At 38.9% G+C, this 27403-nt stretch overlaps 1 protein-coding gene across 8 annotated transcripts in view; it reads right to left on the bottom strand.

The window, feature by feature from the left end:
- RGS7 (regulator of G protein signaling 7) overlaps positions 1 to 27403 on the bottom strand; it is a 516676-nt gene that overhangs the window by 259743 nt on the left and 229530 nt on the right. For 7 of the 8 annotated variants that reach the window (XM_023247637.2, XM_023247632.2, XM_023247635.2 and 4 more), the window contains exon 3: positions 10829 to 10925. In XM_023247637.2, the coding sequence (XP_023103405.1) occupies positions 10829 to 10925 (97 nt within the window). Of the gene's footprint in view, positions 1 to 10828; positions 10926 to 18627; positions 18749 to 27403 lie in introns of all 8 variants that reach the window. The other variant, XM_019821537.2, reaches the window with a different exon arrangement.

Below are 27403 nucleotides of genomic sequence, written 5' to 3'. Positions count from 1 at the left end.
AACTTGATTTTTAAGCTCATATACACTGCCCAATTTTCATATACATGACTGAAAACAGCAAGGAAACACAGAGAACGGTGTACATTGTTAGACAGTCAAGTTAATAATAAAATATAAGTAATGATTCTATATCCAGTACTATAAAATATAACAATTCCTATTTCGATGCATTGGAGTAACTCAACATGTCACTCTTTTTAACATTAAACATGTTAAGAGAAAAAGTAGGACAAGAGAGAAAAAAATGGTCAGAATAAATTCTGGAGAATTAAAATGTTTTTCTGAGCCTTAAGACCAGAGACCAACAGAATAATATTCAGTCTTGGAAAAGAAGGACATCCTGACTTCTGTGACAATATGCATGAGCCTGGAGAACATTATGCTAAAGTGAAATAAGCCAGCTACAAAAGAACAAATACATGATAGCATATATATGAGGAATCTAAGTTGGTCAAACTCATAGAAGCACAGAGTAGAACAGCGGTTGTCAGCAGCTGGGGAAAGGGAGAAATGGTACAAAGTTTCAGTTATACAAGACGAGTAAGTCCTAGAGATCTACAAGATCATAGTGCCTAAAGTTAACAATATTATATTGTATACTTAAAAAAATTTGCTAAGAGGGTAGCTCTTATGTTAAATGTTCTTATCACCCATAAATAAATAAATAAATTAAATAAATTAAATAAATAAATAAATAAATAAATAAATAAATAAATAAATAAAATAAGGTGGGAGGAAACCTTAGGAGGTGATGGATATGTTTATGGCATAAATATTGCTGATGGTTTCACCAGTTTATACTTATCTCCAAAGTCATCAAGTTGTATACATTAAATATGTATAGCTTTCTTATGTTAATAATACCTACCTATGTAAAGTAGTCTAAAAAGAAAAAAAAAGACTTGAGACCAGCCAAACCCACACATACAACATACAAACTATTAGACAACTTTTCTGACCATAAATTTTGGTCTTGTCAATTGGTGGTAAGTGCTTTACATGAAATCACATTAAAAGTGACTCATCAGGGACACCTGGGTGGCTCAGTGGGTTAAGTGTCTGACTCTTGGTTTCAGCTCAGGTCATGATCTCACGGTTCGTGGGTTTTAGCCCTGCATCAAGCTCTATGCTAACAGTGCCGAGCCTGCTTGGGATGCTCTCTCTCCCTCTCTCTCTCTCTCCCTCTCTCAAAAATAAGTAAATAAACATTTTTTAAAAAGTGACGAACTCTGATGAGAAATGGAATTAAGTTGCAAAAGAAGGACAGCAATGAGATTCAACTAATTATCAACAGGTTTCTGATGGAGAACCTTCTCAAGCTAATAAAAGACAAAAGACAGAAATGCAGGAACGGCTGACTAGAAGTCCCTCTTAGTTTCTACCATTCTCTCCTCTATTTACAGTGTTTGGTGATTTAGAACAGGCACCAGCCTTTTTGGCTCCTGAAAATTTGTTCAGTAAGTTGAACCTTCAAATATGTTAAATAACTGATTTAATAGGGGCATTTTTATTTGATAGTTGCCAACAGGCAGTCCTGCAGACTTTTCTGATCCCAGTGGGCTGCTTAATGAAAACCCACATCATTTACAAAAACAACAACAACAACAACAAAACAAAACAAAACAAAACAAAAAACTGAGAGGAGAATTCTGGTTTATTCCCTGCTATTGAAATTAATTTACAGGGAGTAGGGAGGTGGTAGTGGATATTTCTAGAACTATTACCTGAGGTTTGGTGAGCATTGGTTTTAAGCTTATCTATCACAAACCCAGTGATGGCTTCGCTCCACATTCTTCTATAGTGCACAGACCATGATCCATTTTGAATAAAGCAGATTAATAGGGGGGTTGAATCTCATGTACTAATTGGTTTTCTTTGTTAAGACTCAAAGAGAACCACTGGAGGGTTTTTCCCCTGAGTGCTTACATTTCCAGACACAGAACAATGTGATTCTCAGCCACTTACATGAGATCTTTATGGAAGTGAAGTGAGGCCACAGTTCTGCAGGCCAGGACTTAAAGAGCAGCCATATATGAACCACATATTCTGCTCACCCCTAAGTGCTCACACTCAAAGTGCACCTTTGGTCCTCTGATATCCTCCTTCCACACAAAACTCCAAAAGAGATCTCATCTACTCAGCTTCTAACCAACAAGTTACCCAGACCAGATCTCGTGTACTTATTGAACTGCTAAATACCTGTGAATTCCAGATATGTATATTCAACAGCTGGACATTTTAGCTGGTTGTTCTGCGAGGATGATCTGAAACTCAACATGTTCAAAATTTACCATCCCTTCTCCACCATTTCCATGAAAAGGGGGGGGGGGGGAAATTCCTGTGTTTACCAGTTCATCTGTAAAAGGCATCATTGTGCATTCATTTTCAGGTCATAAATATTGGTGTCTTTGTGGGCAGTGCCTTCTTTCTTACTTGATCTAACCTCTCACTTCCCCTACCCCCACCCTGCCCTCTTGAATCCTGCCACTGAACTAATGAAGTCCATTCTCAGTCCTTAAAGTTTCTCATACATCTGATTTTTTCTTCAATTCCACTGGCCCTAAGGCTCAGGCTGTTATAATCTTTGCTCTAGATTGCAGCCTCAGCTCCCATCCTTGTCTCCCTTGTCTATAAACTGATATTTACTCCCTACATTTTTCCCAGACAAACTGCCATTTAAAATTTTTGAGGGGTGCCTGGGTGGCTCAGTTAAGCGTCTGACTTCAGCTCAGGTCATGATCTCACAGCTCGTGGGTTTGAGCCCCTCATCGGGCTCTGTGCTGACAGCTGAGACCCTGGAGCCTGCTTCGGATTCTGCGCATCCCTCTCTCTCTGCCCCTCCCCAACTAGCGCTCTGTCTCTGTCTCTCAAAAAATAAAATAAAAACATTACAATTTTGTTTTGATAATGCCATTTCCCTGCTTAAAATTCATCAATTGCCTTTGACTCTTTATAGGATAAAATTCTGTTTCCTTAAGATTCTAACTACTGCTTTCAGTTCTAACTTCCTCTCTAGACTCTCCATATGCCTCATCCTGTGTCAAGGTCACTACAACTTATGAAGTTCCCTGAGCATACTAGGCCCTTTCATATCTTGAGTTTTTGAACAACTGCTCCCCTTTTGTCTGCCTAACTCTGATTCATCCTTTACAGTGAATCTTAGATGTCACCTTCTCCAAGAAATGCCTCTGACCCCAAGAGCATGGGTTAGACTTCACACACTCCTCAGTGCTCTGGGTTTACCCCAACATGAAAATTACCTCACCTTATTTGTCCGTCTCCTCACTACAGAGTAGTCTCCTCAAGGACAGAGACCATGTCTCGTTTCTCTGTATCTCCAAGCCTGGCAAAATGTTCACAATACAGGAGGCTCCTATGGCGTATGTAATTTAATAGTAACAAACAGAAATCTATAGAACCTGCTACAACCAGCCCTAGACACCCACCTCAAAACATCATGGAATGAATTTCCAGGTTCTTGTTCATGTGGTTTATATTATAAATAAAGATAATATCATTAGATTCCAGAGAAAAAAAATTTTTTTTTACTTAAACACAATTTAAAAGCCACAATCATTGACAAAAGGTTTATAAAAATCCAAATAATTTATGTGTTGATAAAGCCACACAATAGTGTAACTACTTTCATGGTTCATATGAATGCAAATATCTCCTCTATAATTACTATTATTAGCTATCCACTTAACAAATATTTAATGAACACCCCTATGTTAGACATTGTTTTTGGTGCAGGGGTTACAAAACTGAGCATATGGAACCTTCTTATAGTTTACCGTATTGCCTGGAGGATAGACATTAATCAAATATTACCACTAATGAGTTTATAACTATGCAATAGAATAAAGTACTCCAAAAGAAAATAGTCTCATTTCATGAGAATAGATAAGAAAGGAAACTGGCCTAGACCCAAGACGGGTAGGTCTAAGTTGAAAAAAAGGGGAAAGGGGAAGAAGCATTCCAAAAAAACGAGGAAAAAGCCTAGCAGTGGAAATCTTCCATGGCAAAAGGGAGCATGGTGACGTGTAGGAGATGAAAAGTAGCCCCTGTGGCTAGAACCAAGGGAGCAAGAGAGAGTCCTCTGAGAGCTGGAGTCTGATGGGTAGGTAGGGGCTGAACTATGTTGCTGTTGGGAATCTTGTTCAAGATTTTATCTTAATTCTAAAAGGAGAAAAGGATTTAAATGGATCAGATTTGCAACTTGAAAATACCAGTGCGGAGAAAGATAGGATACGGCACGGAGTGGATGTGGAAACCAGTTAGGAATCAATGTGATAATTCAGACGAGTGGAGATGACAGTATGGACCTATAGCAATATAAGAGCAGACGGCAAAAGCCAACAGATTTGATGGCTGCTTAGAAGAAAAAGGTGACAAGACTTGTTAATGAAATAGGTAGGAGAAGAAAGGGCTGTAAGAGAGGTCAAGGTGACTCCAAGGTGATTCCAGTACTTCTGGCATATGCCATCTTTCCTGAGTCAGGAAACAGGGAAGGGGCTGTGGAAGAGACGTGAATTTGTGGAAGAGATGTGACACATTGAGTTTGAGGCTTCTTTGGGACATGCGTTGCATAAGGAGTTGAATATGTTGAGTTTCTGAGAAAAGATCTGCACCAGAGGAATAAATAAAGTTTGTCATTAAAGCTATGGGCATGGAGGCGCTGGTGAGGGAGAAAATATCTTTAAGATTTCCATTGATGCTTCATCAGTCTAGCTATCTCATGAATAGTCTACTCTGTTGTGTTCTCTTCCAGTAATCCTTTTCACACACTGTCCCCCACACTGGGTTCTCTGAATTCTAGAATGTATGTGGAAAGGAACCTTTGACATCATTACGTGTAACCTCTGTGTTTTAGAAGCAAAGAAAATGCAGCTGTTTTCCCCAGGTCTTGAAGGTCCCCAGAGGTAAAACAGACAAAAGCTCAGGTCTTTTTGTCAATCAATCCAGTTTTTACCTGGAGTGAGGACATGAGGACATGCTGGGAGATAAATGTAAGCGTCCCCAGTACTCAGAATCCTACAGATTCTGGTATGTGTTCATTCATCATAATGAAAAAACACAGGCTCTAGCAAAGGACGAAACTTATGGGGGAAACCCACAGCGCTAGCAAAACGGAAGTGGGATCTTGAGCTGATCTTGGTTTGAATATTAGTAAGCAAATATTGCTTGCAAAACTTGACTAAAAACTTGAACTCTCTAACCCCCTATTTCCTAATTACCTTCAAGTGTTATAAGGAATAAAACTGATATACTAAAAGCTACTAACCAGATAGTAGGCTTTCAAATTACTAACATTTTCCTTGAAAGTAGAAATAAATGTTTTTCATCCATTATATATATGATATACAAAATTAATAAAACATATATAAAACATATAATATATAATTATATATATTAAATATATATATCATTATATATATTTTAAAATACATATTAAATTATATATTAAATATATAAAACTATATAATATATAATTAATATAAAGCTAGAAGCTATTGTAATTGTTAATATGATACATAAGCAGTTACTATTTTAATATATAAAACCAAAATAACAAACCCTTATAAAAGAAACCGTTATTATTAAAAAGGAAATCCTAACATATGATTCAAACTCTTAAAACATTAAATATTGAACAAATAATTATTTATCTCATCAGGACTTAAATCCTATTTATTCTTATTAGACTCCTAAACTCTATAAATGTCCATGATTGTGAATGAACAAAAAATCTACATCCAAATAATATTCCATATTATTAAAATTTAATGTATTTTCCAGAAATAAAGCATTTCAACATTTTGTTGTTAAGCAACTAAAAAACTATGTAGTCAGTTTTTCTTTTTTTTTTTTTTTTTAAGTTTATTTATTTTTGAGACAGAGAGAGACAGAGCATGAACGGGGGAGGAGCAGAGAGAGAGGGAGACACAGAATCGGAAGCAGGCTCCAGGCTCTGGGCCATCAGCCCAGAGCCCGACGCGGGGCTCGAACTCACAGACTGTGAGATCGTGACCTGAGCTGAAGTCGGACGCTTAACCGACTGAGCCACCCAGGCACCCCTGTAGTCAGTTTTTCAATTCATTCAAATATGCATGTAGTCAAAGGTAAATGGTACAGTAGTAAAATACTATCAAAGATGGACCAAATGTTGTGGAAAATGTAAAATTAATCATTTCCTCTTATTCACAAACTTGTGCTCCATCTGGATTTGGATCTATATTCTGCTTCCATTCAGAGTTTAAACACAAAGGATTTGTGGCTGATATCAGTGTCACAGTTTGCTTTACCAAGGATTTTCAGGTGAGAGATGAATAAACATTGTAAGTTACAGGATATGAATTCTAGGGCAATAGTCATCATAGGAGTAAGTTTTATGAGACTCATTCAGAGAAAATCCCCAGCAAAATCTGCAAATATATTATATTTTTAGCTTCATAGTTATTTTTGTCCAATTTGAAGATGCAATTGTATAAAAACGTAGTGAGCACTTTTATGATACTTTTATGCAGTATTATTTGAGCTTCATCTTTCATTTTATATAGTGATGGAGAGTTTGAGTTCAAAGGCAAGATGTAGCCCCACTTGAATGGTGAGGATTCTGGACAAAACAATTCCTAAGTACACGGACACTTCTCAGATACTTCTGGATTTACTCCTTACCTATCTTTAAAACATGACTTGAAGCAATTTATAATATTAATCCCACTAGTCTTTCTTTCTCTCTCTCTCTCTCTCTCTCTGACACACACACACACACACACACACACACACACACACACACACACCAGATTAAAACAACAGCAGCAAGAAAAGACAGACAAAAATAAAAACAATTAGAAGAAAAAAGAAGGTGGATACGTCAGCGATGAGTCAGGTGAGAAAGTACCAATGAGATGTTCAATTTCGCAATGAGCTTTCTAGAAACTAGAGAAAACAAGAAAAGGAAAATAGAAGTTACACATTTCTTTTTGTTTTAAAAAAGGAAAAAGTCAAGTTTATCATCAAAGACAAAATTTTCTTAGTATTATTATAGAGGAAGTGTATGCCATGGACCCTGTCATAAGCAATGTAATGAACATGATGTAAATATCCTCAATTTATATTTTTCAAAAGTTAACAAAGTAGTATGTAAATAATCATTTCTCTACCTAATCCAAAGGCTTCTATATCATCATACCTAACCTCAGAAAGGACGGGGATAGGCTCGATTGAGGCCAGATTGTAGAAAAGAAAAAAATAATAATAATCAGAGCCCTTGAAAGCCTGAGAAAATTTTGCACAAGCAAGTTGATGACTGCACTCAGTGCCCTGGATGAAACACAGGTGTGGCCTAGAACTCATTCCAGTGCCCTGCTTAAGGCATACTTCTTAGGCTTTGGTGTTAAAACTGAGGTTCTGATATAGTGGGTCTGGGGTGGGCCCACACACTCTGTTTCTAGTAAGTTTCCAGGTGATACTGACACAACTGGTCCAGTGACCATGTGATGAGCACCAAGACTTCAGGGAGCATCAACGGGTGACCTGAAAGAGCTGGGCTAACAATACTTGAGACACGTTTCCCTTGTGGAACAGTCCACACAAGACAGACTCCCAACAATCACGCCACCCTCCTCTCACATGTGACATCACTCGTTCATTGCAACCGGTTTCTGGTTCTGCTAAGGGTCGTGAAGCTAGTAGATTCCTTGTTTCGTTAGGAGCTCTGCAGTAGAATATGGGGCCCTCCTAGAGAGCAGAGGGAGAGGCAGACAGAGGAAGGAGAGCAAGCAGCAGGTGTCAACCGGGGCCACGAAAGAACACAGGAATTAATCCCAAATCACTGTAAGAAATATCAGGGGAGAAAAATTACCACAAATACCAAAAACTGCTAGTCAAGCAGATGAGGCTTTATACCATCATAATTTGGGGATATGAAGAAGAAGAGGTTGGTAAATACTAGACATAATACTATTATGCCAATTAAATCTATAGAAAAACATCTCATTAAACCTGTGAGGCAGAGAGCTCCTGAAAAGTTCCCAGGAAACACAGAATGATACTTAGAAACTAATTACATTAATATGAAAATGTCACGGATATTCTCTTTATGTAGTAACTACCATTGTTGTTTTATGTTAATGAACATTCTTCATCTATATGTCCAATCTTACCTTAATTTTTTCTTTCTTTTTTTTTTTTTTTTTTAGAGAGAGAGAGAGAGAGAGTGCAAGCAGGGGAGAGACAGAGGGAGAGAGAGAGAATCCCAAGCAGGCTCCATGCCTAGCACAGAGCCCAATGCAGGACTTGATCCCACGACTGTGAGATCATGGCCTGAGTCAAAATCAAGAGTCAGACGCTTAACCAACTGAGCCACTCAGGGGCCCCTCCAATCTTACTTTTTAATTAAGGTCTTAATATTGTCAAGCAAGAGTTCTTCCAACAGGATGCTACATCAGAATAGTATGAATTTTTATGGAATCGTATGAGGTACTGCTCCTCAAAGAAGTCAACCAAAAATTTTAGATTTACTATTACAGTGGGTAACTCAAACTTGCAGCCCAGCTTAATCTGATGGGCTAAACTTTTCTTGTTCAGCCATTTTCATTTATGGATATTGTCATTAAGAATTCCTCAACCGCAGTGCCTTTACATAGGCCATGCCCTGTTGACTTGACCACAGTTCCCAGGGCAGATGGGTAGGTAACTTAGAGCATTTATCTGCCTAGAATCTAACTGCATTTTGGGTTGTAACCCTCGTATTAGAGTATTTAAGGAGGCAAATTCTCTCATAGGTCATCAAAACATGAGTAATTTTCGTATTTGCATTTGGATGTAAAGTTAACTTTAAGTTCCTGACTGCAAGTTAAATATTTCCTAGGGGATATAGGACACATGAAAAAAAAAAAAACACAGAAAAACAAACAAAAAAAACAAAACAAAAAAAACAAAAACAAAAACAAACAAACAAAAAAACCTTATAAGACAAAGTAGAGCATAATAACTGCTATTAGAGAAGCAAAAAGACAAGTTTTTGTTTTTGTTGTTGTTTTTTTTTTGAGAGCACAGATAATGAAAGCTCAGGATGGTTTTCTCCAAAGAGCTCCCTGAACTAGCAGTTGAAGAATGGACAAAATTCTGCAGTCAGAAGGACCCAGAAGTGGGGAAGTGAGATGGTGAGAAGGGAAGAGATGGGGTACAGTCCCAGATGTTAGACAATACACGCTATTGTCAAAGAAGAACAAGGAACTGGAACAAAGTGGGCATGAAAGGAAATAACAAGAAAAAAGGGGGCATATTTTGTGAGAGCAAATTTCATTCTATTGCAACTTTTTAAAAAATATTTATTTTTGAAAAAGAGAGAGAGAGACAGAGCATGGGGGGGGAGGGGCAGAGAGAGAGGGAGACACAGAATCGGAAGCAGGCTCCAGGCTCTGAGCTGTCAGGCTAGATCTCACAAACTGTGAGATCATGACCTGAGCCAAAGTCAGACACTCAACGACTGTGCCACCCAGGCGCCCCCATTCTATTGCAGCTTTTGTCTGGTCCCTGTTCTCTCTCCCTTTCCATCAGAGAGAATCCAGCCACTAGACACAAACACGTAGGCCTACCTATCTGCAGTCTGGTAATTACTACCCTCTTACCAAGGCTGAAAACCATTGCTCTTCTTTCGACACTTTTTCACGACGAAGCACCACGCAACTCTTGTTCAGGAGCCCCATCAACACCCTTCCTCCACATGCTCTGCACCAGCCTCCTCAGCCTACTGACTCACTGTGGAGGCTCTGGCCTGTCTGATTCTGCCTCCTCTCCAAGCTGTGCTTGCCCAGGCCCAGCATGCCCAAGCCCCACAGCTCACGCACAGCCTCATGCTCGTGGAGCCAGAGCATAGATTTCTAACTTACTCCTATCCATGTCTCTAGGCTTTTTTCTAGTCCCTTTTAATCAAACCTGTGGGGTCTGCCTATTTCTGTTAACGAGTCCTTTGTCTCACAGCCACCCAAGTGAAAAACAAAACCAACACCACTGGGTCATATCCCCTAAAGCTTATATTCCCAGTTATTCAACAGAGCCTCATGTTGAATCCTCATGTTGAATGAAGGCATCCTCTCTATGCCTTCACTTCCTGGATATCAGAATGTTGGCACCCACACTATTCCTACACAGGCCTTAGACCTACCATAGTGACAGGCAGCCCCCACTGAACACCAATTCACCCTGAGCGCCTACGTGCTCTGTGAGAGTCTAAAGTGTGTCTCCATATTCTCCACACGTCACAGTTAGATTCATTGGATGGGCTTCCAAGACCCTCATCCTCTGACCCAAGTCTGCCTGCTCCCTCTCTACAGCCCCTCCACACACTGCTCCCTCTACACATCCTCACCCTGGTCACCCCCAGTTCTGCACACACAGCTGGGGGTCTTGAGGCTGACAGGACTCCTCACTTTTCCAACTCAGCTCGCCTCTGCTGTCCAGGAAACCCTTCCTGACTCCTCATCGATTTTTTCATGCTCTCAATCCCTATATATAAGCTATACCATATTGTTTCATATCATCTTTAATATCATCTTCTGTCATTTCACATTTGTTCATTATGTCTTTGCAACTGACCCAGAGTCAATTAAAGTCATGATTTTTACTTGTTTTCTTTTTTGTCTTTTGGATTTGTTTTACTGTCACTCCAAGGATCCAACGTGATGTTGGCATGAGTATTTTATAAGGAGTTGGTGAATACATGAGTTTGAGAGTTTCCATTCTCAGTGGCTACAATTGTTTTTAAATAGTCATGTCAAAGGTTCTGGAGAAAAGAGTGCTGTGCCAAATACACACTTACCAGAGAAGACACTAGGTATCTTGGAAAGAAAGCTTTTGACAGTACGAATAGGAATTCCGTTTTTTTCATCTTGCATGCGTGCTATGACGTCTTCCATCTGTAACAAAATAATGAAAACCCTTTAAGAGTTGAACTTTTCAGAAAAATCAGTTCTTGTAACAATTACACCAGTTTTCCCCAACTGAGTATAATACCACATTCTTGCCTTTCTACACTTCATCATATTGATATTTTATTTTGGTTAAAAGACGATGGAGGAAACAGTAAGCAAAGTGGCCACTTTAAACTCCATTAAGCCACTAAAAGGAATTCTGTGCTTTGAATAGCACCTCTCTCTCCTGGTTTCACATTCTTTGGTTATAAAGGTCGACATAAAAGAGTGTTTATTTTTGAAGCTGTCAGAAACCACTGTAATAGCAAAATTCTCCCTTCGTTAATGTTTTCTCTATGGAACTCAGTGCAAAAGAAAAGAGAAACCTTAAAAGTGTCTGTGTGCATTTTCTCTTCAAGCAAGAGACTTTCTATGATTTGGTTTATTGTGAACTTTAACCCACCTAGAAAAGCAGGACCAACTGCCAGCAACTGAGGCTTCTCTTGCCCAGGCATTTACTCAAGGGTGATTCGTACCCACATGATCAGATGCACGCAGCACTGTAGCTCTCGGCCCATTTCCACCGTATCTATGTTTCAGTCTGATTAGTACACTATCTCCTGCTTTTGAGAAGTTTTCACGGTTTGAAAGAACTATGCTTTACAAAGCCTGATGTGGAATTTAGTTCTGAATAACATTCATGCAAATCATAACCGCTGTGTGTCTCTAAACCTGTGGCAAGCATATACACACAAACACACAGAAGTGGTGTCATGGAGCTCAACATCCAGTCATTCACGGACTCGTTCCACAAACAGCTGGGATCACCGACTCTAAATCAGACTTACCGATGGGCACTGTGGAAATGAAAATGAATGTAATACAGGTGCTGTCCTCAAAAAAAAGTCACAGTCAGTACTGAAAACAGTGGCAAAATCGGAGTAACATTTGTGGTTTGGTTAATAGTGTACCAATATCAATCTCCTGTTTTTGGTAATTTTACTAGAATTCTATGAGATGTTTATATTAGCGGAAGCTGAGTAAAAGTGCATCTGGGAATTCTCAGAACTATTTTTGCATCTTTTCTGTTTAAAATTATTTAGGGGCGCCTAGGTGGCTCAGTAAGTTGAGTGTCTGACCTTAGCTCAGGTCATGATCTCACAGTTCGTGGGTTCAAGCCCCGCGTCGGGCTCTGTGCTGACAGCTCAGAGCCTGGAGCCTACTTCAGATTCTGTGTCTCCTTCTCTCTCTTCCCCTCCCCCACTCATGCTCTGTCTCTCTCTGTCTCTCTCTCTCAAAAATAAATGAACATTAGAACAATTTATTTTAATTATTTAAACAGAAATGTTTAAAGTTTTAATTTTAAAAGCTTGAAATCATTCCAAAATAAAAAGTTAACAAAAATCACAGTCTAAACCCTATATCAGTGAATTGCCAAATTCTCACCAACACAGCTTCAGAATGGTTTTCAAGTAAGAAATTTTATTTGCCTGGATGAGTATTTTTCAGACTTATCAACATGAGAAACTGTTCACCAGAAACTGGAGAAGTGGGAAGAATGGGTTTCTGACTCATGCTCTTCTTATGACCATCCATGTTGCTTTGAGCTAAGTAAGCAACCTCTCTAAGGCTGCTTTCTCACCTGTAAGTGGTGATAATAATATTTATAATTACTCCTTTACAGTGTTCATAGGGTGGGGTTGGGGCTGGGCCGGGGTAATGATTTTAAGGTTAAATGATACAACATACGTAAAGCACCATACACAGATAATAAAGCTTGGACTTCAAATATCCACACGTACCCCCAATGCTTGCTGAGGGATGTTTATTCTCTACTCCCCATGCTTTGGTTTGTTTTTTGTTTTTCTGCAGAGGGAGCACCACTGCCTCAGTCCCCTACACCTTTCTGCTCCTCACACCTGCCACTCCAGGCCTGGGCTGACTGATCAGGCAGAAGAACTGAGAAATCGGTTGTGGGCCCATCCTCCTTCCATTGGGAAGCCCACATCTAACTCTGCTGTGTGAGAGACCTGCCCGAGTGAGCGAGTACGACTGATGAGGACTGGGTTTCAGGATTAAAGTTTATGTGTGCATGAACATTCTTCAATAATAGCTGTACCTGCAACGCAGCTGATGCTGTGACTTCTTTCTGCCTTACGCTTTAGTTGTGGTTCTCAACTGGTTCGGAATTCGGAAAATGAAGGTGTTATAATCGGCCCTCCAGAGACCCTAACAACAGCTAAATCGTTTCACATAACGAACACATTTCATCTAACTATAGAAAACTGAAAATAGTTATACTTTTATGACTTTTTGTTTTGTTACTGTTTGCCCTTTGTTCACCTGACAGTGTCCAGGAATGGAAAATAAGCTGTTCTGCGATGTATAGTGGCAGCCTGTAAACCCTTGGATTATCAGTTTAATGGTTTAAAGTAGGTCAGATTAGACAGATGTGGAAACTTCTGACACCCGTTAGTACCTCCAACACCCCAGGATGTGGCAACAATCAGCTCTGGTGGGGGATGAATTAAGGTTCATTGCTATGAGTAGAGGTGTTTTCTCTGCAAAGTCGCACCGCCTCTCAGTTCACTGGATCCCAAAGGAATGAGATTAGGAAACTGGGAATTGAAAGTGAGCTCTGTGGTTTTATTTTGAAAGTTTCAATTTTTTTCCGAGCCATAATTTCCACAGTAGAAAAAAAAAATTAAACTCCACATAAAAAGAGGATGCGTGTTCTAGACTGAAAATGTGATCATCGAAAGGTATTCAGTTGTTCTTATCTTTATTCAGATATTATTTATCCATGAAGCTTATTTACCATGACCTAGAAGGAACAAAGAACAAATCAAACAACAAAACAAAAACAAAAACGAAAACAATCTGGTTTCTAAAAGGTAACATCAGTCCCAGAAGCCACATGTAAAAAAACATATCCATCTTACTTAAGAAAGTGTCCTTAAGCATTCACTTGGAGTCTATTTATTTTTATATTAAGCATGGTTTTAACACACTTGATTATCTGCTTTCCCACCATTTGCAGTGGCAACTTCGGTGAAAAACAGAATGTTAAAAGCAGAGAAACTAATAGAGAAAGCTAGGCAGCAAGAGGGACAAGAGAATATATAAAGTAACTCCAATAAATACTAAACCTCTGTGGGACGATTTAAATTTAAGGTCAAAAGACTCAGATAGCTCTCAGATAGCTCCAACATTCCAAAAGAAGATATATACACATACACACATCTATTGATCAATCAGTCTGTCATCTGTCATCTTCATCAGTGTGCCATTGAGCTGTGAAGGGTTAGACTGTGTTCACTCTCAAGCCCTAGGGTGAGGAAAATTTCAGCATGGGATGACAGAACACTGAGCATGCCTGGTCACTGGGCATGCCTGGTCACTGAGGCTCTCTCTGAGTCTTACTTTCTTCACCCTTCAAACAAGAAGTTAGAGGCATGTGATCTGTAAGATTTCTTCCAGCTACAAAATCACTGAAGTCTGGAAATAATCATCACTTTTCAGAACTGGGTAAGTTTCCTCACTTAAGTTAAAGAGCCAGTTTCTGGGGTGCCTGGGTGGCTCGGGCTCAGTCAGTTAAGCATCTGACTCTTGGTTTCACCTCAGGTTGAGATCTCAATGGTTAGTGAGTTTGAGCCCCACCATTAGTGCGGAGCTTGCTTGGGATATTCTCTTTCCCCTTCTCTCTGCCCCGCCCCTCCCCTGCTTACTCTCTCTCACCCTCTCTCAAAATAAACTTAAAAAAAAAAAAAAAAAGAGCCAGTTCCCTGTCAGAGACAAATAGATGAACCCATTAAATTGATCAGGAACTTTTACAAATTGCTTCCAACTGTCAGCACATTTTAATTTCAATGCATATAGCAAAGGGATTAAGAGCATGAACTGAGGCCAAATTTGTTTGAATCCTGGCTGTGCTACCTGCAAATTGAATGAACAGGTTAACTTCCTTTACAACTCTGAGACTCCGTTTTCTCATCTGTAAAATGGAGATAATACTAATAGTATACATCTTATCAGGGGTGAGGATTGATGAATCAATGCTAATTAAATGTGTACCCATAATACTGCTATCCTCCTCCTCCTCCTCCTCCTCCTCCTCCTCATCATCATCATCCTCATCAACATAAGTTTCTTCTCTCATCATTATACTAGGAAGCCACAGGCCTTCTCTCTTTCTTTGACAATCGGGCTGGCAGAGACAACTGTGGTCAAATGCCAAATATTTATTAGAGGCAACCAACTACCAATCACGAAGTAGACAGAGGTACCTATGGACAAGCTCTCTCTTGGATTTCTAATAGAAGACTGGGTTCGTGTTGCCCCTCAAAAGACAGATTTGATTAGAAGAAATGTCAGGAAGAATATTTTTGCATATAAGCAAGGACTATGTAAACTATGAAAAATAATATTTAGAAGAAAGGGGGGAATGAATTACATTCTTTTTTGACAAAGTGAAAATGTCCCTGCTCTCATATTTTCTTGATGAATTTGCCTCTTGAAATTTAGAGGGTCAAAAGACTGAATTACAGGGCACCCAGGTTTCTCAGTTGGTTGAGCATCTGACCCTTGATTTTGGCTCAGGTCATCATCCCAGGGTCATGAGATTGAGCCCCGTGCCAGGCTCAGCGCCTAGCAGGGATCATGCCTGGGATACTCTCTCTCTCTCTCTCCCTCTGCCCCTCTCCCTTGATTGTGCTCTCTCTCTCTCTTTCTCTCTAAAGTAAAAAATAGAAAAAAAATTGATTTGAGATTGAGTACTCTTTGCAAAAGCAATCTTTTTTTCTACCCAAACTAATTCTCTATTTGTTAAAGAGTAAAAATTATCTCTTGCAAAGTAGTTTTGAGAATATCCACGGTTCAATTTGTTCAAAAAAGTTTTAGACCTCTATTACAGAGTGCTTCACATTTTAATTACTATCTTACATCTCCCTGTTCTCCCTCAGATGTGAACTTCCAAAAAAAGAAATCTCACCTTACTCATTTTTGTATTGTTAAGATGTAAAGTATATGGCCCACAAGGTGGGGCAGGGGGAAGCACTGAATTTTTGTTTATAGCACGTTTGATTTTTCTGAGACCTAGAGCAAAAGTGCAAGTCAAATCATTTTAAGATTTCACTTTGAGATTTTGAAAATGTTTTATTTATTTTTTCCTTTTATCTGACATTTGGTGAAAAACTAGCCTGGGTCAGAAATGTTAGAACAGAAGAGCTCAATGTGCAATAAGCTAAAATGTTATTTCTGTTCTATTTCATGCAGGGATTCTTCAGCTTGTTTATTAGAGGAATTCCTTCCTTCAAAACATGAGGGTAAATCAGTGGCTGTTGATGAGGCTGCTTTCCCACTTGTCGGTGTGACACTCGAGTTCACTGTCACGTACGTGTGAGCTCTTGAGATGAAAGGCGCTACTGAACTCCAACACACTGCTCTTTCTCCGGGAATTCATAATTAGCCTTTCCTTTGGAATAGTTTAGATGTCACTTCAGTGCTTGTGATGTATTTCAAATACTGCTCAGGTTAAACAGTGCCCGCCCTCACACTTGGTGGAATGAAAGAGAGAGCAGATTATGCGGGTACATCTTTGAGGAGCTTTACTAATTATTCAAGAGGGGCCCGTCAGACGGGGGACTCCCACGTACCTATGAAAACCAAATCACTGCCTTGAAACCTTTCTTGTTCCCTAATGTTCTAAACAATGATGGGAGTTTAATTAGATTTACTTGCAGCTATATTTGCCAGAACTTTATCATAATATCAGTACTACTGATTTCATGAAGCCAAGAGTTGTACAGAGACACCCTGATTGTAGGCGAAACATTTGTATGAAACAAAGCTAAAACATTTTGTTCTCCGTAGTTCTAAAAGAGAAATGAGTCAATCAAAATCTCAAAAAGGAAGTTTCCCAACTTCTGATTGTAATTCACCATTAAGCACAGACATTTGGAAATATAAATGAGAGCCTGAAAGGGCATATTGAATGGATTTTTTCCTACGTGCACATGCTTTCAAATCATTGTGTGTGGCCATCATTTCAAGTGCTAGCTATGACAGAAACAATTACACAGGTGCTTCTTGGATAGCTTAGAATTTAGTGGTGGCAGGTATTATATAACTTAAGTCTGCCTATAATTCTCGTCCCTTCAAGAAGCCTTGCTAAAGAAGAATATGATTTGCACTTCTGAATTCAGTGGTGACAGCGAGAAAGCAGAGTCCGCCTCTAATGAAGGTTAAATAAGAATAATGAGATTAAAATTTGCAACCCAAACTGTTTTCTGCTACAATAATTCAGTTAAAGTTGCTTCTAATTGGTATGATTTTCCTGCATGTTACAGTGATGGCAGTCAGTTTCTCAACCCAGAATTAATTGCTTTTTCACATGAAAAAGCTACCATTTTCATGAATAAATTATGACTAAAAAACACATTTATAAAATCTAGTTACAGGGGCGCCTGGGTGGCTCAGTCGGTTAAGCGGCCGACTTCGGCTCAGGTCACAATCTCGCGGTCCGTGAGTTCGAGCCCCGCGTCGGGCTCTGGGCTGATGGCTCGGAGCCTGGAGCCTGTTTCCGATTCTGTGTCTCCCTCTCTCTCTGCCCCTCCCCCGTTCATGCTCTGTCTCTCTCTGTCCCAAAAATAAATAAAAACGCTGAAAAAAAAATTAAAAAAATAAAATAAAATCTAGTTACATGTAAACCTGTTCTAGTTCATCTTGAGTGTAGATTTATTTTTTCAAGAGCAATAACTAATTTTAAGAAGGTAGAGATTTTATGTTTCTATGATTTTACAGAAGTAGAGAAAGATTTCTTCCAGTTTATGGATGTTATTCTCATTTGTTTTTAAATAAAGCAATTCTCTCATCTATGTTAAGGAATATAATAAACAAACAAACAAACAAACAACTATGCTCATTAGATTTGTTAGGATTACTTGGGTTACAAGTGATAGAATTCTGACTTAAATTGTCACAAACAAGGAAATGTGTTGTAAGCATTGTGGGATGTTTTATGTAACTCAAAGATCAAAATGTGAGTGGGTCTCAGGCAGAACATTGTCTCTGCCTTTCATCTTGGCCCCTTTCATGTCTGCTTCACTTTTCTCCACCGTTCAGAAGCTTCTCCTTGTCCTCCAATGGATAGAGCAGGCAACATGGTGCCCCTACCTTCTGAGTTTTATAGCTTGTAGTCCAGAAACCCAAGGAGAAATCGCTTCTCCCTCTCATCCCCATACCTGAAATTGGGGCCAAAACTATGCTTTGTTGGGTGGTTGAGTTTGGAAGGGGTGCTGGCAGAAAAAAACAATAGTGTTCACTATAGCTTTATTCAATAGGAAAAACCTACTGAAAACAGAGGGATAGAGTAGTATGGTAGGAAAAAGAAATGTAAGAGAAGCAGTCTAGGGGAAAGAGAGAGAGACCTGCTGAATAATGATACAGCACCAAAGAAAGACAAAAGGGCAAAAAGAGAAGAACCATGGGGCAGGCAAGCAACTCAACAGAAGTAGTTTTCACAGCCATAAGAGAGAGAGAAGCTTCTTGGCTAATTTACATGTAATATGTGGTCATGGTAGTATTTGCCCATGAGTTAAACACACACACACACACACACACACACACACACACACACACACACACAAAACCAAACCAAAACAAAACAAAAAACCCAAGAATATTACATATCTATGACAGAATAACTTACGTTTTCAGATTATTTTGTTGTTGTTGTTCCTCTGAGGGGCCATTTGTTTAACTTTCAAAAGGAGGCTAATGGCTACTTGTTACTGCAGTCAGAGTTCAAGTAGGAGAGTTGCCAGTGTCTCCTGAAATATTGGGAAAGGTTTCATGAAAAAGATAAGACTGAGCTGAGCCTACAGGGTAGCCAGGATAAAGCAATGGAAAGAGAAGGAGGATGCAGAACATGTGAATCCTAAATCAATTGCTCATCCTGGCTTCAAGAGGAGAATGGGCAAGACTCTTGCTTACAATGGTGACCTGTACAAGAATCCTTCTGCCACCTCATCCAGCTCTGTCCACCTGTCTGAAGGCTACAGTGATTCTCAAACCCATGTCCACTGTGTCATCATTTACTTCACGGGTACCCTGTTTGATATTCTCTCTGTAATAGACTCCTGTTGGCACCTATCTTAGTCCGCTCAACAGACAAATTAACTTGGGAGCAAGTTGAATATGTCACCCTTTATTTAAATTTTTGATTGACCTGACGACCTCACAAACTCTCTGTAAGTTAAATAACAATTCAAATTTATCCACAGTAAGGTCCAAAACAATTATTCCAGCCTTGAAAATTCCCACTCTCCTCACAACGCCTCATGCTCTACAAATGCCCAGCTATGGCTCATTGCTTCACGTTTTCTCATACCATTCCTTCTGCCAGCTGTGTCCTTCCTTTTTCGACCTTCTCTGGGGGCAATTCTATTATACTTTTAAGATAATTTTGACATTAATTTTCTTACTGAAATCTTCCCTAATCCTTTCCCCTGCCTCCCTCACCCCAACTGAATACAATCATAGCTCCTTTGGAACTCATAGATAACTTTATTATTAACTTTATTTTTTTATTTATGCCCACCTTACTTTAAATGACTTATGTATAAGTTGATTCTTTACCTATTTATCATTTCTTTTATTTTTTAATATTTTAAAATTGTTTAATGTTTATTTTTGAGAGAGAGACAGAGAGATAGAGCAGGGGAGGAGCAGAGAAGAGAAAGAGAGAGAAAATCTCAAGCAGGCTCAGCCCTGCAGAGTCCAGTGTGGGGCTTGAACTCATGAACTGTGAGATCATGACCTAAGCCGGAATCAAGAGTCAGACACTCAACTGACTAAGATGCCCAGGCACCTCCCTAAGTTTTTGTTTTGTTTTTGTTTTTAAGTAGGCTTCATGCCCAGGACAGAGCCCAACGCAGGGCTTGAACTCATGACCTTAAGATCAAGACCTGAGCTAAGATCAAGAGTCAGAGATGCTTAACCGACTCAGCCACCCAAGTGCCCCTCATTCCTTTTAGATTATAAATATTTTGATGGTGAGCCCCCATTATGTATTTGGGGGCAGAGACCATAAGGAATTGGTGGTGGAGATCCTCTGTTTTTCACTTTACATATTTCTGTGCTATCTGTAGGCTTGTTTGTTTTTTAACCATGCACCTTGTTTATATATTACCTTTATAATGTTTTTCATTAAAAATTTGGATTGAGAATGCTCAAATAATAAGATTAAAATCTTATACTATAAACTATTCAAACATCTATCATCACACATTTTGGGGTCAAATGTCCCCAGTTATGTGCTGTAATATACTGTATGTAAACATTCTGTGCAACGACTAGTGGTCTTCAGCAACTAGACCGGTCTATCTAGAAATTATTTTTTTCTCTGCCTTTTAAATTCAGTGCTAATGGACTAAACTGTTTACATTCTTTTTAAATTAGTCACACCTCATTATCACCCTGGTAGACAGAATCAATAGTCTCATCATCAGCCCTCACTCAAGAGACAGGAGAAATCCTGATAAGTGAGAAATCTTTCTTGCTAACTTTCTCCTTGATGCAGATACCTGATTCTGAATGAGCTCTTTTCCTATTTTAGTTTCTGGAATTAGCTTGAAATTCCTCAGCCTCCAGGATTTAGCAAAGACAGACCCGTCATTCTCTTAAAATAACTTCTCAGTGAATACTTAGGAAACAAATGATCTAAAGACAGCCATTGCCTTGGGTAAGAGAAAAAGGAAGAGAATGCAGAATATACCCTGTATTTACTAATCCTCTGACATTAGGAGGAAGGACCAATAAGAGATGTCAGGAGGCTCTTGACTGAGCTTGCCATTTTAACACAGTCTCACTAATGGAAAGGGCCTCAAAGTACTGTCACAGAGTACAAGAGCTCAGCAATAGCTTTGGAATTATGCTAGTGTTTCAGTTCTTTGATCAAACCTTAGCTTCTCTTTAGAACCATGTATGTCTTCATTGTTCGTAAATTCATCCAACACCTTCCGAACCCATTTAAGTTTTGTGGCTCCTTGGGTCATACATTCTGTTACCTGAAGTCATAGGTATTATTTAATTTTTTAACTAATATTAGACTTTCCCAAGTTTAAAAGATGCACCTTCATCTTAAAATTCAAGACTTTAGTGACTGAGACCTTGTCTATCATACCCATGGTACATAAATTATAAATTCTGATCCTGTGTTATCCCCTTCCCCTAATAAGGAGGCCCACCCTTTCGCAAAGTTCTGCATAGAGTACCTCCCTTGGTATTGCCAGCCCTAAATGATAAAGAAATCCTGGTCTATTGCTGGCCATTCAGCACCACAGACCCATTTCCAGGAGCCTGTGAAATAAACTCTATCCCTTCCTCCAAAACCTTCACACTGGGCAGAACAGAAATTTATGCTTACTACCTTATCCATCCTCCATCCAAGATTAAGAACAATCTTATACAATGGACCAATGGACGGACAGCATCTTAGCCATCTACATAAAGCGACTGAGATCAAGAGATCAACCCAGTGGCAGAAAGAAAGCTCTCATCATGGTGTTTTGTGATTCAGAAAATGCCACATTTGCTGAAGGCCTAGAACAGCCCCACTATTCTGTAAACCCCCTACAAAGTTGCAAATTTCATGCATGGGAACTGTTAAAACAAATAATGCTTCTATCAGTGACTTTGTCCTTCATCTTTCTCCTCAGACTCATCCCTCAGGAGAAATTCACTCAGCGCTCTTTTCTAGGTACCTCTGTTCTCCAGGATCATTATGTTAAAATCTTTTATTATAGTTTAAGAACATTCACACCTACTGCCTAAAGGGGTGAGTATCACCTGTGATATATTCCTGAGCTCTCAGATAAAAAAATTATGTCAAAATTATCAGAGTCATTTAAGTCTTCACTTGATTACAGAAAATCTGAATGTCTTCAAAAAGGTTTCAATGAATACAAATTCATAAGAATTCATGAGCATAAAAGAGACAGGAATGGCTATGAAGGGAAGATGGAATTTAAATCAGGAGACATCAGATTCATTTTAGCTTTTACATTAAAATATAAATTATTTAACCAGTAATTCAGTTTCAACACAGTTATCTACAAACTATAAAATGCAGTGAAGTCCACCCTTCCACAAATTCAATAAGCATCCAGTATTTGTGAACAAAAATGTCATTAATATGACATAATGAAGTTGAACATTCATGCTTAAATAACAAGAAAGACAACAAAAACCTGACTTTATTTCATCCCCTCCTTTCTTGCTCTCAGCCTCATTAAGGAGTTCTCATATCATCAAGCTTACATAGTATTTTTAGCCAGGGGATGGGGGGCAGGTAACAGTTAGAAAGAAATCAACCAAATAAAAGTAAAGACAGAAATATGGATGCCATGTTTCATCATTCCATTAAAGATATTACCACACATTCATTATTTGTTCTGTAAGAATCTATAGAGATTCTCAGAGAAAGACATGAAAATTCTTCTTTCAAGGTCTCTTGTCATTACACAATTTCCATAATGACACTTGGCACGATGTGGAATGATGTTGGGAACAGTAGGATCAAACATAGGAGGCAAGAAGTGAGGCAAGACTGTACAATTAATTTGAACACGTAAAGCTCCAGAGTTAGCCGAGTGTCTGGAGACAATGGAAGGAGGATGCTATGTAGTCCAGTCCAAATGTGAAACGAGGCTAAGTTAAAGATTCAGCTGGGAGGCATATTAGCTCACTCATCTTGGGGAAGCCTCCCATTTTAAACGTTTGTATCTTTATCCATTAAATGGAGATAATTCTACTAATAATTCTATTAATTCTATTAGAAATTTCTATTAATAATTTAATAGAAATATAATTTCTATTAATAATTTAATAGAAATATTATTTCTATTAATATTATTATTTCTATTAATATTATTAATAAATTAATAATTTCTAATAATAATTTCTATTAATTCTATTAATTCTAATAGAAATAATTCTATTTCTCATGTTCAATGAGGAGCAAGTGACATATATGTATAAGATACATAGTTATAAAAACTATCAAGTATTATTATGAATACTATCCTTAAGTCACTGAGCACATGTACCAGGGTCTTCTTAAGTGCAGAAGTCGAACTGAATTCTGATTTCAGAAGACCAAGCATTCAGTGGTAAAGTAAGAAGTAGTAAAAATAACAAGAAGCTTGACCTTTGATCCATCTTATACTCATTGTTTTTTGTCCTTTCTGTACCCTTAGCCTGGTAAGAGCTATAAATGTGCGATGAAGTTCTCAGAGTCCAAGCACTGTCAGGGAGACTTTAGATACAGATACTAATCAAGAGGGTCAAGACCAGAAAGGATAGCACACTGAGTGAGGAAATATAAGAGATACATGTTCTTGCAGCATTGATCATGGTGGGAAAACATGACAAACTTTCTAAGTTGGAGAGACAAGGCATCTGTGTTCACCGTGGAATGTACCATTTCCCAACCTTGAACAGCCAGGCAGCTCTTTGCCCATATGCCTTCTTGGGAATCTAGAATCTGAAACTTCTTGCCAGGGCTCAGAAGCCAAAGGTATGAGGTCCTTTCTAAGGATAATGAAAGGATACTTTCCCAGTGGTTTCATTGATGTACAGGTTCACCTGAGTTAGGCGCTTCTGTTATAAAAATGCAAACAATAATGCCAAATGAAGTCATGCCCTACACAGCCTTCTTTCTCAGTGAGGGTTCTGTAAGAGAATTAAGCCCTTCAGAATATGAATAATTATTTTCTCAATTCTCTCAAGGTTGGTAGAGGACTAGCAGCATTCCAAATGCATAGGAGAGAGGTTAATTTATCACATACAATGGCTCCCTCAGGCAATTAGGGCTTAATATTCTCAGAAAATCCAGGTTGAGAGTGCTGCTCTGGACAAAACCTATCAGCGCATGGAGTGCTATTTTTGGAGCCAGAAGCAATAGCTGTGCTCTGCTTCCCCTGAGAGGAAGCAAGGGATTTGGATTAAGTGTAGGCATAAGGGCTGAAGACCCGTATTTTCAATGACGTGATACCAAGATATATTACTTAAGTAACTTACTTTATGATAAATTCTTTTGTAAAATGGGGGCTCAGAGATGTCTCTGGGACAATTTTTGTGTAGTTTTGCCAGAAGTGATCAAAAAGATGACCTTCGGTCACCCCCACAACATGTAAGTTTCCCCCGTTATGAAAAAGTAACGTTCCCATGAAACCTCTCGTAAGCCATAATGGCTTAAGGTGAAGAAGCCATTACCACTAATTTATTTGGAAAGTTTTCTGGACATTCCCAGACCCCCAAAATAAGTCTCCTAGGCTTTTCTGATACCTTAGGTCACATTTTGCCAACAGCTACACAAAATAAGTGGAGATAAAGCATAGAAGGTCACGGACAGAATTCAAAGCTCTGGTGGCATGATGCTGAAACACTGAATGTAGTTCCTGGGGAAGGCACTAGCCAGCACCACGCTCACTGACTGGGGTAAGCACTGCCTCTATTAAGGGCTTGCTGCAGAAAGGATGCTTAATATTCCAGTTTGGGCCTTTTTTTCGTAGAAATGAAAACCATCTTTGGATGTATTTTGGCCAGTAAAAACAGGTACTAAAATATCTCTTTCATAAAAGCAAAGTGGCATAAAGAGAACTTTCTAAAAGCAGGGATACCTACCTGTACATGATTAGTACTAGCAGAGGTTCATCCAGGCTGCTTAGTCTAAGAATTAATACCCTACCTGTGACTCTCATTCGAAAACATTTTTTAAAGGATTATAACCTGAATGCAAGGCAAAAGCACTTTAGAAGGACAAAAGCATAATCACGGCCATCATGATTGCCATGATCATCTACTTCAGATGCACACACTAAAAATAAATATATGTATAGTGATTTGGCCATTTGCCTTAGGTTTCATGCTTTTTAAGGTTTTAAATTGGTTTTTGCTCCTGCTGAGCTTGACCTTTTCCTCTGTGTGACATTCCTTGGTTTACTTATTTCATACATTGATTTTTAAATTTCAATTTTCTAGAATTCTTTTGAGATCGATGAGTAAATTGTAGAAAGGCAAAAGGAAAAGCATTTCCCCTTTAACTGTCCCTTTGCTAAGTGCTGCCAATTCAAGGCACTACAAAGTTAAAATGGACTTTATTTTTCAGAAGCATTTGAACAGGCATATTGATCTTCTGAACCCACTGAACAGTTAGCTCTAAAGAAGAGAAAACTCAATGTAAATTTTCTGGTTCATCTTTTACATGTGCAAGGCTGGGAATGGGGAACAGGCAAAACAACCTCCTTGCTGATCCACCTATGAAAGAGCGCTCTCCATACAGGCTTAGTGCAACTGCTCATTCATTCTCTTGTACTCTAGAGAGGGAAATTAGGATGCATTGTGGATTTGTTTACACAAAATCCCTAAGCAAAGTAGGTCTAAGCCTAGACAACTGCATGGATTAACTTCTAGCCCAATATCCTTTATATCCCCCGTGATTTTGTTTTCTCCATACCAAGGACATCAGAACTCTTGGTCGCCTTCTTCCTGACAAAAGTTCTCAAAGATTTCATGATAAACTGAAAAGACAAAACAAACAAAGGAATGTGCCTTACTTACTGCGAGACAACCTGTATCTATTATCTTAAACTTTGGACTTGAGAAGGTCACATAGACTCAGCAACTGTGGCTGGCTTGCAGCTGTTCCACAGCACCAGCCAGAAATCCTGATCTGAAAACGTAAGTGTATTTGGCTACTGTCAGAGGCACACGTACCACCCCCAAAATAGTTCAAATGTAATGTTACAATAATTATTATTTATATGTGCATGTGTCTAACAAAATTATGGAATGTAATCATTTGCAATACTGGTTTGAAGGACTAGTCCTTATATCAACAATACTTCCCCTCCAGATTCCATAAGCTGTGTGACATTTACAACTATTACGTCTCCTGGACCTAACGTGACCTTCAATATGTGCACTTGCATGCAACAAGAAGCCACATTATGATGCTGTTACATGGGGAAAACTGTCTAACCCTATAATCTGTAAAGTGCTTCCTTGCATGTTATGTGCATGTGTAGCACCACATAATACTAAAAACTAAGCCATATTCGTAAGGAAATGTAGTAAGATTGATTGGATGTGTATACAGAATTTGTAATGATATTATTCCATTTTTCATTCACATCTACTAACTTACTCAGTTCCTAAATGCATTCTGTTTCTTCCAGTGAATGTGGCTGAAGTGTAGCCAGAAAATACTGAGAAAACAGATATAAATGCTAAAAGCATAAATTCACCTAAAAGGCTGGGAAAGATCTCAGTGTCCCTTATGCATGTTTAAACCCTTGCCAGGATGTGTCTTTCATTACAAAGTGCTTTTCTCCTTTAAACCAACATCCCTTATTACAAAGCACAGTATCATATGCTGTGTAATACATACATCACCAAGGCAACAACAGAGCTATATGTCAAGCAGGGAAAACAGAAATTAACTTCGGACAATTGCCTAGCATTACAAAGAAGGAAAGTAAAATATGACACAGTGTAACTAGGTAACGCAGGTTGTGTGGATGGAAAAAAGAGTCCAGGTGAAGGGAATCATGGGGGAGATGCTATTAAAGAGATAGCTGGGGCAAACGTAATTTCAGCTACACAGAACAACTTACTCCACATGTTACATATATAGGAATTTGTACGCATCTTTTTGGAGGGCGGGTGAGTGTTAATGGGATGTTCATGTTTTTAAAGCACAGGAGTGAAATAATAGAAAAAATATATATTGATCTCTGCCCTGGGGTCCTGACACAGAGCTCCTAAATCCCTTGGCATTTCTCAGGTGAAAGAGTCTTTTGTTCTAATGAGATGACTCTTGATGGGGTCCGGGGTGGGGGCCAGTGACCAGAAAGACCAAGCCATGATTAAAAGCTTTGAATTTTCAGTCCCATCCCCCATTCTCTGGGCGGGAGGGCCTGGAAACGGAGTTAAGGATCCACCATGCCTAGGTGATGAAACCCCCATAAAACCCCCAGAAGTAAGGGGTTCAGAGAGCTTCTAGGTTAGTGAACAGATCTACCTACCAGGAAGATAGCACATCTCAACTCCAAGGGGACAGGGTTTTCTGCTCTTAGGACCCTTCCAAACCTATGCATCTGTTCACATGGTTATTCATCTGTATCCTTTACCATAGCGTATTTTTTATTATATAATAAACCAGTAAATGTATTTATCTGAGCTCTGAAAGCTTTTCTAGCAAATAATTAAATCCAAGGAGGGGAAGGATCAAGGGTCAAAAGTTGTGGGTAACCTTGGGACCTACTACTTGTCAACATCTAAGGTGGGGACAGCCTCATGGGACTGAGCCCTTACTTAACCTGTGGGGTCTGCACTAACTCCAGTGAGTGTCACAGTGGAATCGAATTGTAGGACACCCAGCTGGTATCTTAAATAATTGGTGTGGAAAAAAACCCACATGA

The sequence above is a fragment of the Felis catus genome, chromosome F1, assembly GCF_018350175.1.
Source record: "Felis catus isolate Fca126 chromosome F1, F.catus_Fca126_mat1.0, whole genome shotgun sequence".
Classification (NCBI taxonomy): domain Eukaryota; kingdom Metazoa; phylum Chordata; class Mammalia; order Carnivora; family Felidae; genus Felis; species Felis catus.
The sequence above is the reverse complement of the archived record's forward strand: the minus strand, read 5'-3'. Positions and strand labels throughout refer to the sequence as shown.